This window comes from Protobothrops mucrosquamatus, unplaced genomic scaffold (genome assembly GCF_001527695.2).
Source record: "Protobothrops mucrosquamatus isolate PMUCROS unplaced genomic scaffold, P.Mucros_1.0 scaffold140, whole genome shotgun sequence".
NCBI classification, from domain to species: Eukaryota; Metazoa; Chordata; class Lepidosauria; order Squamata; family Viperidae; genus Protobothrops; species Protobothrops mucrosquamatus.
This window is the reverse complement of record NW_015386506.1, coordinates 930,570-945,233: the sequence shown is the minus strand read 5'-3', so window position 1 is coordinate 945,233 and position 14,664 is coordinate 930,570. Positions and strand designations below refer to the sequence as shown.

The following is a 14,664-nucleotide window of genomic DNA, read 5'->3' as shown; positions in this document are numbered from 1 at the left end:
AACAAAGTCATTACTAAAAGCCAACATGGGTTTGTCAAAAACAGATCATGCCAGACAAATCTTATTGCATTCTTTGACCAAGTGACAAAATTAGTGGATCAGAGGAATGCTGTGGATATAATTTACTTGGACTTCAGTAAGGCATTTGATAAAGTAGATCACAACCTACTACTTGATAAGATAGAAAAATGTGGGTTAGGCAGCATCACCACCAGATGGATCTGTAGCTGGCTGACCAGCCGTACTCAGCGTGTGGTCCTCAATAGAACTACATCTACATGGAGGGAAGTGTGTAGTGGGATGCCCCAGGGCTCTGTTCTGGGCCCAGTGCTCTTCAACCTCTTCATCAACGATTTGGACGAGGGGATAGATGGGGAACTCATCAAATTTGCAGATGACACCAAGCTGGCAGGAATAGCCAACACTCCAGAAGACAGACTTAGGATACAGGAGATCTGGACAGACTTGAACACTGGGAGCTATCTAACAAAATGAAATTCAATGGTGAAAAAAGTAAGGTTCTACATTTAGGCAAGAAAAACCAAATGTACAGGTATAGTATAAGGGGTACCTTGCTCAATAGTAGTAACTGTGAAAGGGACCTCGGAGTCCTAGTGGACAATCACTTAAATATGAACCAGCAGTGTGCTGCAGCTGCCAAAAAGGCCAACACAGTGCTAGGCTGCATTAACAGAAGGATAGAATCAAGATTACATGAAGTATTAATACCACTTTACAATGCCTTGGTAAGGCCACACTTGGAATACTGCATCCAGTTTTGGTCACCATGATGTAAAAAAGATGTTGAGACTCTAGAAAGAGCAACAAAAATGATTAGGGGACTGGAGGCTAAAACATATAAGGAACGGTTGCTTGAATTGGGTATGTCTAGTTTAATGAAGAGAAGGACGAGGGGGGACATGATAGCAGTGTTCCAATATCTCAGGGGCTGCCACAAAGAAGAGGGAGTCAAGCTATTTTCCAAGGCGCCTGAAGGCAGGATGAGAAGCAATGGATGAAAACTAATCAAGGAGAGAAGCAACCTAGAACTAAGGAGAAACTTCCTGACAGTTAGAACAATTAACCAGTGGAACAACCTGCCTCCAGAAGTGGTGAATGCTCCAACACTGGAAGTTTTTAAGAAGAGACTGGACAGCCATTTGTCTGAAATGGTATAAGGTTTCCTGCTTGAGCAGGGGGTTGGACCAGATGACCTCCAAGGTCCCTTCCAACTTTATTATTATTATTATTATTATTATTATTATTATTATTATTATTATTATTATTATTATTATTATTATTATTATTATATGGATGTTGAACAATATGAGACAGAAGACCACATTATATTCTGTATTGGAACAACCACAGGCATGAGCACTTTTCCCTCTGAACTACTAATTGGAGATGTGCAATCAGGTGAAACTATTACAGAATAGTGTCCTGATCCCCTGTCTTTGTAGGATATCATGGCCAATGATACTAAATGCAGTTAAGAAGTTACCCCCATACAACCAATTCTCTGTGTGGATGCCACTTCCAGAAGTCCATTCTGGGTTTGGGCAACAAAAAATTAGCTACCGGTTCTGTCGAAGTGGTGCGAACTGGCTGAATCCCATCACTGGCCACGGCCCACTACCGGACTGTGGCCCACAGGTTGGGGACCCCTGCTGTACCTGTAAATAGCACCTATGTGAAAAGAAAAAAAATGTTTGGAAAGTTCAGCAGATCCACAGCTCCATTCTGAAATCTACAATGTCTTATAAACTTGTGGGAACAAGAATTACATAAAACTATAAGCTTACCAGTACTTTTGGAAAGGGAGAACTACAGCTACAATGATGAAAGACAAACAGATCAAAAACATCAGGCTACCTGTATTCAGAAACTTTGTTAAAGTTACTAAGGCCATTTATTCCAACACATTCTAGGCAGCTTATTTGAGATATTTTGAAACTGACAGGCTTGCCAAACCAATCGTATTTCATTCTTTGATAAAGTGACTAAACTAAACTAGACCAGCGAAATGCTATGGACGTAGTATACTTAGATTTTAGTAAGGCATTTGGTAGTCCACAACCTACTCCTTGGTAAGCTAGCAAAAAGGTGGAATAGACAACATCACCACCAGATGGATTTGCAGCTGGCTGGCAAACCGTGTTCAATGAGTAGTCTTCAATGGCACTATATCCACATGGAGAGAAGTAAGCAGGGTTCTGTCTTAGGCCCAGTACTCTTCAATATCTTCATCAATGACTTAGATGAGGGAATTGAAGGGGAACTCATCAAATTTGCAGATCACACCAACTGGAAGGAGTAGCCAACACCCCAGAAAACACTCAGGATCCAAAAAGATCTTGACAAACTTGAACAATGTGCCCTATCCAACAAAATGAGTTTCAATATGGAGAAAAGCAAAGTTTTACATTTAGACAGGAAAAATCAAAGGTACAAGTACAGATTGGGCGAGACCTGGCTTAAAAACAGTAACTGTGAAAGGGACCTTGGAGTCCTAGTGGATGATTCCTTGACTATAAGCCAGCAGTATGCAGCAGCAGCCAAAAAAGCTAATACAATCCTGGGTTGTATAAACAAAGGTATAGAATCAAGATCACATGAAGTATTAGTACCACTTTATAAAACCCTAGTAAGACCACACCTGGAATAGTGCAGCCGATTTTGGTCACCATATCACAAAAAAGATGTTGAGAGTTTGGAAAAAAAATTCAGAGAAGAGCAACTAAGATGATTAAAGGCCTGGAGACTAAAACATACAAAGTACGGCTGCAGGACTTGGGTTTGGCTAGTCTAAAGAAAAGAAGAAATAGGGGAGACATGATAGCAGTATTCCAGTATTTGAGGGGCTGCCACAAAGAAGAGGGGTCATGTTGTTCACCAAAGCACCAGAGGACAGGACAAGAAACAATGGTTGGAAACTGATCAAAGAGAGAAGCAACCTGGAATTAAGGAGAAACTTCCTGAGAGTGAGGACAATTAACCAGTTTGCCTCCCGAAATCGTGGGCGCTCCATCACTGGAGATTTTTAAGAAGAGGCTATACAATCACTTGTGTGAGATGGTATAGGTCCTCCTGCTTGAGCAGGGGGCTGGACTAGAAGACCTCCAAGGTCCCTTCCAGCTCCTATTCTATTCTATTATTCTATTCTATTCTATTCTATTCGTGGTTACTAATCAGAGTGAAAAGTGTACTTCTTTGTCTTTAAGGTAGAGTAACTTATAAAGGACAGTCCTTTTATTTCAGAAAGCTGTCCTTTAGATTTATTTTCTTGGTTTTGCCCTTCTGATATTCACATATATTTGATGGTAGTGATATTTTTATCTGGCAGCAAGCTTGTCCAGCTAGCGCCTTGCAGACACCTTGCGTTCAGTTCTCACCACACAGAAAAGTGATCCACGTGGGAATAAGCAGAGCGCGTTGGCCAAAGCCAGGTGTATCCTATTAGGGCATTAATCAGAAGGGAGGGACTAGCGCTACCGGCCTTTTGCTTCCCAATAAGACTGGCGAATAAAACGGGCCGATGATGGGTTGTTTGCCAAAATCTGACGAACTCGCAGCGAAATATCGGAGGAGGGAGCCAATGACTCTTCTTGAGGGCGCAGGGCACGCCCACCTCTCTCCAAGCGCCCTCGCCCAAGGCAGCCGCTGCAGTAGCGGGAGTTTTGAGGCGGTTGATAACGCGCGGGTCGCTTCGGCAGCATTGATAGTCTCGGCGCGCTGCGGTTTGGGTAAAATGGGGAGAAGGGAAGCGAACCGGTGAGTATCAGGCCGACGGCATGGTTTGGTCTTGTTCGGCTCGGCTCGCTGGTTTGGTCTGGGAGGAAAGCCGAAAGTCCACGGCGAAAGCTGAGGTTAGGTAAGTTTCTCAACCTTGACAATTTTAAGGCATGTGGACTTCAACTCCCAGAATTCCACAGCCAGCAATGCTGGCTGTGGAATTCTGGGAGTTGAAGTTCACATGCCTTAAAATTGTCAAGGTTGAGAAACACTGGGAAGAAGAGCAGAGTTGGGGGGGGGAGAGAAATTGCCTGCAAGTTGCCTCGATAGGCGCGAAGTCCTGAGAGGGAGACCTGGGAATCAGGTAGTCGAATAAGACGAGAGGGCGGGGGAGGCTTCCGATTTTTCTTCCCGTTGGAGAGCTGCACCCGGGTTTGACTTCTCAATTCCTATTGAGAAGTACAGGAACAATCCTATTTTCGTACTCTCGAATTGTGGTTAAGGTCCTCCCTCTTCTCATCGTTTCTTACCTCTGTTGGATGAAATAAAGGCAGCTCCTTTCCATGTCTACAACTAGGAACTTTGAGGTCGCCCTGCAAAGTGTGCATTCTTGTGCAGTGGCCTTTCCCAATCATTTGCCTTGCAAAATGTATTGGAACTACTGTTTCCAAATTTCCACACTCGTGGGTGTGCTGTTTAGAGAAGTCACCTTTTTCTTTGAAAACAATTATCCCAGCCAAAAGGGGGGGAAAAATAGGGATAATCAAAACATGATCAATCCTATATGCATGTGAAAAGTATGAGAATTCCTCCTCTTTAAAAATAAATCTAGAAACATGATAGTGAAACTGTTCCTGGCATGGATGTACAAGTCTTAGATAATTTTTCATGGGTTTTTTTTTCTTTTAAAAAGTGCTGTATGATAAACTTTAAAAACTTAAAATGGTAAACTTCTTCACAGCCTGAGTATAGTACACACTATAGTAATTATATTAATGTACAGAAATTAATAAGGTTGAAGAAGGAAACACCTTGGAGATTGTTCCACAAAAGGATGGCTGGATTGTATGCAACTATTCTCTCTGTGTATGGAGGTGTGGGAATTGACACTTGACTCATATAATGTAAGGCTTATAAAATGTAAGGCCTGTTTTACAGAAATTCACACCATTTCTCCCCCCCCCCCCCCAGTTTAATACTACTCAAGTTCTACCACTGTTAGGAATAACTGCTGAATCATCTAATGATCATTTGAAGCTGCTACCGATATTAGTTGGGCTAAGTAAAGATTGCTGCAGCAATTAAATGCTTGCATGAAATTAAGGGTAAAGCTGAAAAATAATCTTGATTTAATTGTGAAGCTTACTTCTGGAAGTTTGGTAACTAGTCTTGGAAGGAATGTAATCAAAGGAATTAATAATGAAGATTCATTAATAAGCCCAACAATCCTATCAAGGAGCACTTCCAGCTTACACTGTATCTGTTCTGCACAACAATGCAGTGGTTTAAGGTGAGAATGAGCATGATGAGCTTAGGATATCTTTTTTTCTCTCCACTGTTAAAAGGACACATTTCCACTTCTCTTATTCTGAATTGCTAAGCTAATGGGAGTGCTTAAAAGTTGAAGCAATTCAGCTTTATCTCTAGCAGCTAATCAGAGAAAGATAATGAATTGCAAATAGGAATGTATGGAACATGGGGCAAATTGGTGGTCTGTGATCCATTCAATTCAGAGTGAAATCTGGCATAGCATTACAGTTGTCCTTTTCTGGGATTTTAGATTATTTAATTTCTTCCAATTTCACGTTAATTCAGAAGAGTTCTGAGCCGTGGCTGTCATCAGTCTCCTGCCTGATGCAGAAAGTGGTCAGTTAAGACCTAATTGCATCCATTGGTATACAAAATAATGTTAGAGAAAGGAAGATTCCAACTGAACTTTAGGAAAAAATCTTCTAAAAGTACATTGGCAGTAGACCCAATTAATAATGAAAGCCAGATAAACTTACGTTTTGATTTGGAATCCTGCACTAATGAATGAACTTAATTAACTAAATAGTTTTTTTTCCAACTCATGTTATATGTTCACAGTCTGCTTCTGTTTATTTTATATCAGTGCAGGTATAATACACTACAATAGGCACAATGTACTTGCCATATTTAGACTTTTCCTGGACTTGGAAACTAAATAGGATTGAACTAGTAGTTAATACTTGAATGGGAGATTAGCAGGAAATCTTAAACTGATAGGTTAGGAAGTTGAAAAATATACTTGAAATAGGTAGCAGTAACCTACCTTCTCAACCTTGGTAACTTAAAAATGTGTGGATTTCAACTCTCAGAATTCCCAAACCAGCTAGCAGCATTCCTGGCTGAGGAATTCTGCAAGTTAAAAGTTCACACATCTTAAAACTGACGAGGTTAAGAAACACTGCTCTATAGCATTGCTAGAAAACTGCACAGATTGGTTCATGAAGTCATTGGCTGTTGAAGTCAACTCATAGGAGACTTTAGTTTTGACTTCTCAGAACTTCTAACTAAGTATATTTAGCTTGTCAAAATACCAACTGGTAGTAAGTTATTAGATCTGTTTGTTTTTTTACAGTAGGATGTAACTTCTTCCTGTCTATAAGTTTGCATGAATTATAATTCTATTCACTAACACTGCATTTCACATTTGCCTCCTCCAGTGGCTAAAAGTAAAGCAATGCTTACATGTTCACTATTTATATAGATTTGTGTGTATTATAGTTTCGTGAAATGCGTCATAAGGATTTATAGTACAAATATGCTGCATCTCAAACAACAGTCAAGACTCTTTGGGAAAAACCAAAGCCCTATAAAGCATCAGTGGAAGTATGGATAAATGAGATACTAGCTAAAGGGTCCTATACTAATAATAAGGTTTTCCATGCAGAACTGAATTAGCCAGATGTTCCACTTTTGACCAACACAAAGAATGGGACTACTCAGCTCAAAGTACCAAAAATATGCAGCACAGCACCATGCAAACACCAGCAGACCAACCCCACCCATATAAGTGGTCTTATGGATTGGTCATTATCTCACAAGATTGTCCTCTTTCTAAAACATTGGAAAATGATTTCAAGACACAGATAATAGAGCAACATTTGGGAAGGGAAAACAAGTAGAATACATCATAAGCATTGCAATTAATATAAAGGAGCTGTATACAATACAGAATGATGGATAAGAAAGTACTTAGCAAGTTAGAGATAACTATACTGCATAAGGTTTTTTAAATTATAAGCCACCCAGAGTCAATCAATGCATGATGTAGAAATTTACTATTTATTACTTAATTGACTACGGAATCTTTATTATAATGCCATCCTTTGACAACATGAAATTGGAGTTTCTACTAATGAATCCATTTCTACTGTCTTCACAGGGATAACAGTGACATTGTGAAGATTGCAAATGAAAGCTGTCAAGATCCCATAATGGAGATACAACTAGACTGTGAACTTGAAAGTGATGACTGTAACTCCAGGGGAGATCAATCAAGTGATTTCAATAGCATTTCTGATTGGGTGAGTCATGAAGCTGGTCCTCATCTCAAGGTAAAGGAAGACAATCTGACACCTTTCTATCTAAACAGAAGTCCTGATACACTTTCCTGTCATGTGGATTTCTCTACAAAAGTACTGTATGGACAACAGGAAATATCTTCAAAAGGATTTCCCAAAACTTCAACTTATTGGCGACAGCAAAATCCATGTACACCTGGGGTGTATGTTCCTGCTAAAATAATTTACAATCCAGCTTCTCAAGATAAAGATCTGGAATATCCTTGTTTTGAAATTTCTAAGGATCTTCATGGACAAAGAGCAGAAGAGGAGAATTTTATTATTCTTGTTGACTCGAATGAGGATGAAAATATATCACCTCAGTTGGGGAAAACTTTGCCTTGCCGTTACCAGAAATATAAATCTTTCCAAGATCTCACCATGCTTCAAGAACATAGGAAGCTACACATGGCTAGGAATTCATATCGCTGCCCCCTTTGTGGCAAGGAGTTTTTTCGTGCAGCTAATTTGCGAATGCACAAATTGACCCATACTAAAGAGAGACCACACAAATGTCCAATATGTAACAAAGGTTTCATTCGTACTGCTGATGTTTGGAGACATCTCCGCAGTTTTCACAAGATAGAGCGCTCCAGTGTTGTTTTGGGAAATGCAAACATGAGGAATCAATGGTGCACAATGAAGAAAAATCAAGATAATAAAGGGAATCTGAAACAGTTGGGATCTGCTGCCAGCAGTCTTGGAAAAGAAAGTTCAAAGCCATGTATCTGCCCAGTATGTCACAAAGCTTTCCGCAAACCTAACTTGCTTTCCAAACACAAAGTGATACATCGACAGGAAAAGCCATACAAATGCAAAGAATGTGGCATGGCCTTTGTCCAACTGGCTAGATTAAAAAGGCATAATCTGACCCATACTGGAGAGCGTCCATTCTCCTGTGAAAGATGTAACAGCACATTTACACGTTCAGGTTCATTACAGCGTCATCAACGTATCCATACTGGAGAGAAGCCTTATTCTTGTTCCTACTGCTGTGTGTCCTTTACAGACTTGGGAACTCTGAAGAGGCATGAACAGATTCATAAAGTCATCCAAATATAATGTGATGCCTCTGACATTAGACTATATTTTATGCTATATAAGCGATCCATTCACATTCCAGCTGTACAAAGAATCCCTGCCTCTTCTACATACTGCATGTAATACACCAATCTAATTGCAAGCCATAATTGGCCCATATCCAAAACTTTCTGGAAGCCCCAGAGTTGTTTGAAAAGTTGCCATTAAACTGTATTTGAAATATGATGAGACAAAAAAATATTAAATGTATTAGGAATAATCCACCCAAATGTTCCAATAGTAGAAGATAATTATGTTAACTATATTAAATAAAAATTAGATTTTTTTTCCCCCTAGCTACCTAAAACTCAAAAGGCTAGTTGTGGTCCTCACTCCAAAAAATGCTCTTTACTTTAATGTAACAGAACAAAGAGATAGCTTTCAAACTGATATTGATATCCCTTCAGACTGCAGCTGACAAAACTTCCCCACTTTAGAAAATCTAGCCAGGAAGATCTATATTGTAAAGTGGCACGTTATAGATCTGGGTTTGGGAAGAGATTGTTTTTTTCAGGTCCAGTGTCCCAGTTTTCTACTTTTAATCAGAGCTGTTCTTATCAAATAATGATAATTGTATCCTCCACTAGTAATTTGATGTAATATATATATGGGGTACAGGATATATACATACCATATATACATATATATATATATATATATATACACACACACATGGTTATATACATATATATACATATACATAGCCTTTTATATCACCGTAGTCTCTTACCTTTTTATGATTGTCAACAAAATGTATCAGTCATTTGAGAGTGCTAGGCCCCAGGAGACAGTGAGTGGGGAAACAGGTTTTGCTCGTGGTATCGTGAGAGTATATTTGAACATGAAGCTAATCACTTGATGCTTCAGGCATCAACATATGCTAATAGAATGATGAGCCTGAAGGCTTCAGAGGACCATGACCTTTAATGAGCAATTTTTGGTAAATTTAAATGAATGAAAAGTTTGCTTCCTCTTTTGCTTACTCAGCCCACGGCAGGATGAGGATGAAGTGAGTTTTCAAGGACCTTGAATCTAGATCTCCACAATCCTAGACCAACATCTTACATTAACAAGTCATTCTACTGTTTAATGCAAAAAATAGTAGCATTTCACTTACATCCCATATTCCATGTATGATAACTGCTGAAATGGAAGCTGATGGTAATCATGCTTCGGAATGATGGAGCAGCCCCATAGTTTAGAGTAGTAAGTGATTTATTTAACTTGGCCCACATTCTAACTCAATCTTTTACCAGTTTCTCCAACCATACCAAATCTGGACCTGTTCTCTTCAGATTTGAAATTTATTAAGTGATGGCATTCTGAGCCCTTTTACCCAATTCCTAATCAACATGTTGGGTTGGGAATAAGCTAAATTAAATATATATTTTGATTACCAAAGAAAGAAACAAGCAAACAGCCAATGGCAAACTTTTATGGGCAATATTCCACCCAATGGAATATACTCCATCTTTCTACCCCAACGTGTGAGAATGCCTTTAGAACAGTGGTCCCATCTATGAAAGGATTTAGTAGAAAAATTAACCCACTTGGAGGAAGCAAATTGGAATGATGACTCTTTATATAAAATTCCATTCTCGCTCCTAGGGATGGCCTGTATCTTCCTCAATCTTGGTTCTCCATCAGAGGTCTGGAAATTTGAGTGTTCTGTTCAGTATCTTAGTTGTTCCTAACACTGCTCTTCTGGACAGAGAGCTCTGCTGTTGTTCCTGGGATCTATTGGAGTCACCCTCCTTGCCCTCCTTTGGTTGTTCACTGTGTAATAGATTCTGCTGATAGTTTCTGCTGATAGTGGCAAGTCCAGAGGCATTAAGTGATTCCTGTTGATTTCATAAACACCCCTATAATTTTCTTAATATTATTAAGGGGTTTTCTTTTTTTTCTTACAGCCTTGGTATTTCCTAATCTTCCTTAAAAGTACTACCCAGTTTTGACATTGCTTAAGCTTTTTTCAAATCAGAAGTTTATTGTCACCAACCATTTATACAGAAGTTAACTCTGCACCTGCGTCCCCATAACAGCACCAATTAAGATGATAGGCTTCCAATAGTAACCTGTTTTTTTCCCCACAAAATTATCCATTTGTGGCACTGGGAAATTCATCCCAAACAAAGTGTGCAAAAGAGGAACATTGGATATAGGTACAGAGTAAAAAATGCTCTTAAAAACTCAGGTCCTTTAGCTTCAGGCATTGTCTTATCCAAGGGTTGCTAAAGAGTAGGAAGGGGGGGTATATGTAGTTTATATATATCAGCTACTTCTGGCTACAAAACCATATCTCCTTCACCTGAGCTAAAAAGCAGAAACTTAAGAAGCTCAAGTATCTGGTCTAGAGTACAGTAGAGTGAACACAATTGGGACCGGCAACTTCATTATTAAGTGAAGTCATTAAGTGAAATATCAAGTCATGACTGCTTACAGCTTTGTTTCACCTTTCTTTAGCTTTACAAAGGATACAAGCCCAAACATTTCCAAAACTCTACTTAAGAGGAAGCCATGTAAAAGCAAATCTTGTAGTCCTTCCCCCCCCCACTTTGCTGCCCTTTGGAACACTCACCCTAGTGCTAAGATAATTAGCAAGACAATTAAAGTTTGTATTTACACTACCAATTCTAGACCTTTATCTATTTTACTTGCTAATTCTATTATATCAAACTAACAATAATACAGTTCTATTTAACTTCAAAATCAGCAGTAGTAGCAACAGCAACAACAATTTTTAAAAAATACCTGGAAAATTTATAACAATTCAAAAAACTGACTATATGTCTGAAAGATGACTTGATTCCCCTTTGTAAGGAAAAAAAAATAACGATTCAAATTCAACACACAATCATTCCTGCAAATTAGGTGTTTTGGTAGTCTTTGAATTTACAGCCATTTGTTAATAGCCATTCAAAGTTACAACATCGCTGAAGAAAGTGACTTACAACCAGTTCTTGCACTTACAACCATTGCGGGATCCCCCGTGATCACATGAGCAAAATTCAGGCACTGAGCAACTGGAATATATGATGGTTGTAGCCTCCCTGATGATCATTTGATCACCATTCACGATTGACAAGCAAAGTCAATGGGAGAAGTCAGATATGTTTAACAACCACAATTCACTTAACTGATGCAAAAAAAACCCCAACAACCCCTGAAATGATGTTCTTAACAACTGTAGCCGAAAAGATCATAAAATTGGACATGACTCATTAGCAGCCACCTTGCTTAAAAATGGAAAATCATGTCCCAATTGTAGTTATAAGATAAGGATTGCTTGTATATTTCTTCTTGTATTGTCTGATATATCAGCCAATCCCTGTTCTGAAATATCCACAGCTCTTGATGTCTTCATAGATTCTACCTGGTCTGGGTGTAGCAAAGAACAATATTTTAATACACATAAATGATTTAGAGTCATATTAAGAATTCTGTTGCTTTCAGTCCAAAAGATAAAAATCAGACAAATTCAAAGTATAGGAGTGTATATTATATTCCAGTTCCTAAATTCATCACTGCATTATTACTGATCATTCTCTGAAGTATCCTGTATAAGGGTGGTAACATTTTTCTTATAATAACCTCATTTTAAAATAATAAGAAATTTATTCCACATTATTTAAATCAACCTTCCATTGGTTTACTAGGACAATATATTCCAGCTCATTATTTTGAGGTTGCATAAATCATATCAATTTTGGCAACTTTCTTCAACTTCCTGTAAAAAAAATGGTTACTGGCTTAAGATCTGTCATTAATTGCTCCTTAACTTCCTAAGCACTTTGAAACTTCAGAAGCAGAAATAGCATCTGGGCTAAATTGAGTGACTTGAGGAACTGTCAAGAAGTATTCTGAGGTAAATCAAGCACATATTGAAGTCAGTTCCAGAACTAGACAGCAGATGGTGACTTTGTCCTTCCAATGATCAGAAATACTAATGAAGGAAAAGAAAGCAAGCCTGCTGATATAAAAATATGCATAGAAATCAGATGCAATTTGTAACTACATGATTCAAAAAGAACTCTTCACCCTGGGTAAAGGAAAGAGGCACACATTTTGACAGGAATCAAGGGTTAGTGATTCTATCTATCTATCTATCTATCTATCTATCTATCTATCTATCTATCTATCTATCTATCTTCTGATTAAGGTTCCCTACAGGTAAAAGCATTTCCATCCAAGCACTTTAGCAACATGCACTGTCAGCAAAGAGGATTCTACCTGGTTTACAGAAGACCTGCTATTCCATAAGCTGCAGAACAAAGTTTAAGATTCTTTGAGATGCATTCCACAGTGCCCTCAGATTAATTCATCATTCTCCTTTTCAGAATTAACCTTTCTTTTTTTGTACTAGAAACAACGATTCAGACATACCTATAATGGACCCTCTGATTTCCCTACTTCTTAGGATAAATATATTGATTGCTTATTTGTGGGGTTGGTTATTACCCATCAAAGAGCTGAAAAAGATACTGTCAAGTCCTTTCTTATGATGAAGTAATTGCCCTGGGGCCAAGATCATGGGAGATAATGTTCCAGGATGCAAGACCCCATTCAGACCCTCTGATTACTAACATTGGCAGGGAAAGCTATTTCCTAGGAATTTTTTTTCCAGCTTTTGGGTCTTAATTAGTTTACAGGGGTTGATGGAAATTGACCCCTCGGTTTGGTAGAGAGAGAGGGAAAAAATACTGGCTATAAGCCAGTAGATGCCTTTTATGTAATTTCTTGATTTATTCTTTGTGATGTCAGCATTTTGGAATAAGCAATCAGATTGGTAAACCACTCTGAAAAGGGCAGGGTCCATGATTACAGCAAGTTAGCACTAATTTCTTGCTCATTATATAGTCTGAAGATGGATATTGAACCCTCTCAGTAGCAGCCAAGGCTGGCCTTTAAGAAGGAAAAAGAAGTAAAATCTGATGAATCTGGCTTAAATTTTAAAAGCCATTAGGATTTTGCAAAATATATATTAACTTTCCACCCTTCCCTCCTTTGCAAATTGCTTTCAAACTGATAAAAATGTTTGTGAAAATGTTCCCATCACATAAGCACTAGATCTCCCTCCCATCCAACTGGTGCCTCCAGATTTATTGGAATTTTAACATTCAGATTTTGCAATGGCTGGGAATTCTAAAAGTTGTAATTTTAACATATCTGTATGACACCATGTGGAAGAAGGCAGCATTAGAAACATGCTGCTGGGTCTTCTAGCATGCATTTTCTTCAAGCATTTCTAAATATTTTGCAGTACTGTGCAGTGTGATACAGTAGGACTATCTGTTTTGCACTATCCTTTCAAGATGTGAAGGCAACGTATTTTCTTTTAAGAAAGAAAAGGGAAATGTGTACTTCACCCACTAATTCACTGAATTCTAGTTCAATTCTAGTTCAATAGTTCCCAAACTATTTGCCACAAGCTCTTCCTTGTGAAAAAATGCATGGAAAAAACATTGGAAAAAAAGTTAATACTTCAAGATTTCTGGGAATCCAAAATAATAACTTACAGAGTGCCTATCCCTTCTTTTGGCCCATATGCGGAGTCATTGTAGTGAGCAACAACAACAAATTTTAATAACAGTAAATTGCAAAAGGCAGCTTTACTTAGAACAGCTTACAATCTGCAACAATAACACCATCTGACAACATCTGCCTACCCCAGGGGAAGAATTCAATAGATGGATAAAAATGCCAACCAGTCTAAACATCTGGCTGACTGTGTGACCAACCATAATAATAACAATTGTTGAACAGTGTGGATAATGGTTTTTCATGCCTCTGTTTGAGCTGTGTTTGGATAATTTACTTGCTTCCCATGCAGAAATGCAACAGAAATACTAATCTTCAGAGGTTGTTTGTTTTGTTTGTTTCTGTATGAATCACTGCTTTGGATTACTGCCATAAATATTTTCTGCATTAGAAACAAAACAGTTAACTGAACTTTCTTTTTTAATTAATTAATTAATTTTATTTTTGCAAAGTTAGTCATGAAAAGGGCAAGGAGCTATGGGGGCCACTGGCCATCTACCTTACCCCTGGTCTCTCATATCTTACATAGCTCCTCACTGTGATGTCTTAGATTTCAGGAGGCATTGTCAACATGTATAATCAGCATTATTTCCATATTTCAGATTTCCTTTGTCAGCAATGAAGATGAGATGACTCTTGTAGCTATTAGAATGATAAGACTTTTTGTAAAAAAAAAAAAAAAAGATAAGGAAATTCTTAGAAACTGTATTCTGCATCCAATGCC

General features: G+C 38.3%; 1 protein-coding gene across 1 annotated transcript; it reads left to right on the top strand.

Annotated features, from left to right (window-relative positions):
- Positions 1 to 3,794: 3,794 nt before the first annotated feature.
- On the top strand, positions 3,795 to 8,384 carry ZNF648 (zinc finger protein 648). Its single transcript, XM_015813116.1, has 2 exons — positions 3,795 to 3,874; positions 7,145 to 8,384. The coding sequence occupies exons 1-2, from the start codon at positions 3,795 to 3,797 to the stop codon at positions 8,382 to 8,384; spliced, it is 1,320 nt and encodes a 439-aa protein (XP_015668602.1).
- Positions 8,385 to 14,664: the final 6,280 nt, after the last annotated feature.

Coding starts and splice junctions, on each gene's coding strand:
- ZNF648 (XM_015813116.1), top strand. CDS start 3,795: ATGGTTTGGTCTTGTTCGGCTCGGCTCGCTGGTTTGGTCTGGGAGGAA. Junction 3,875..7,144: donor ACGGCGAAAGCTGAGGTTAG/GTAAGTTTCTCA, acceptor CTGTCTTCACAG/GGATAACAGTGACATTGTGA.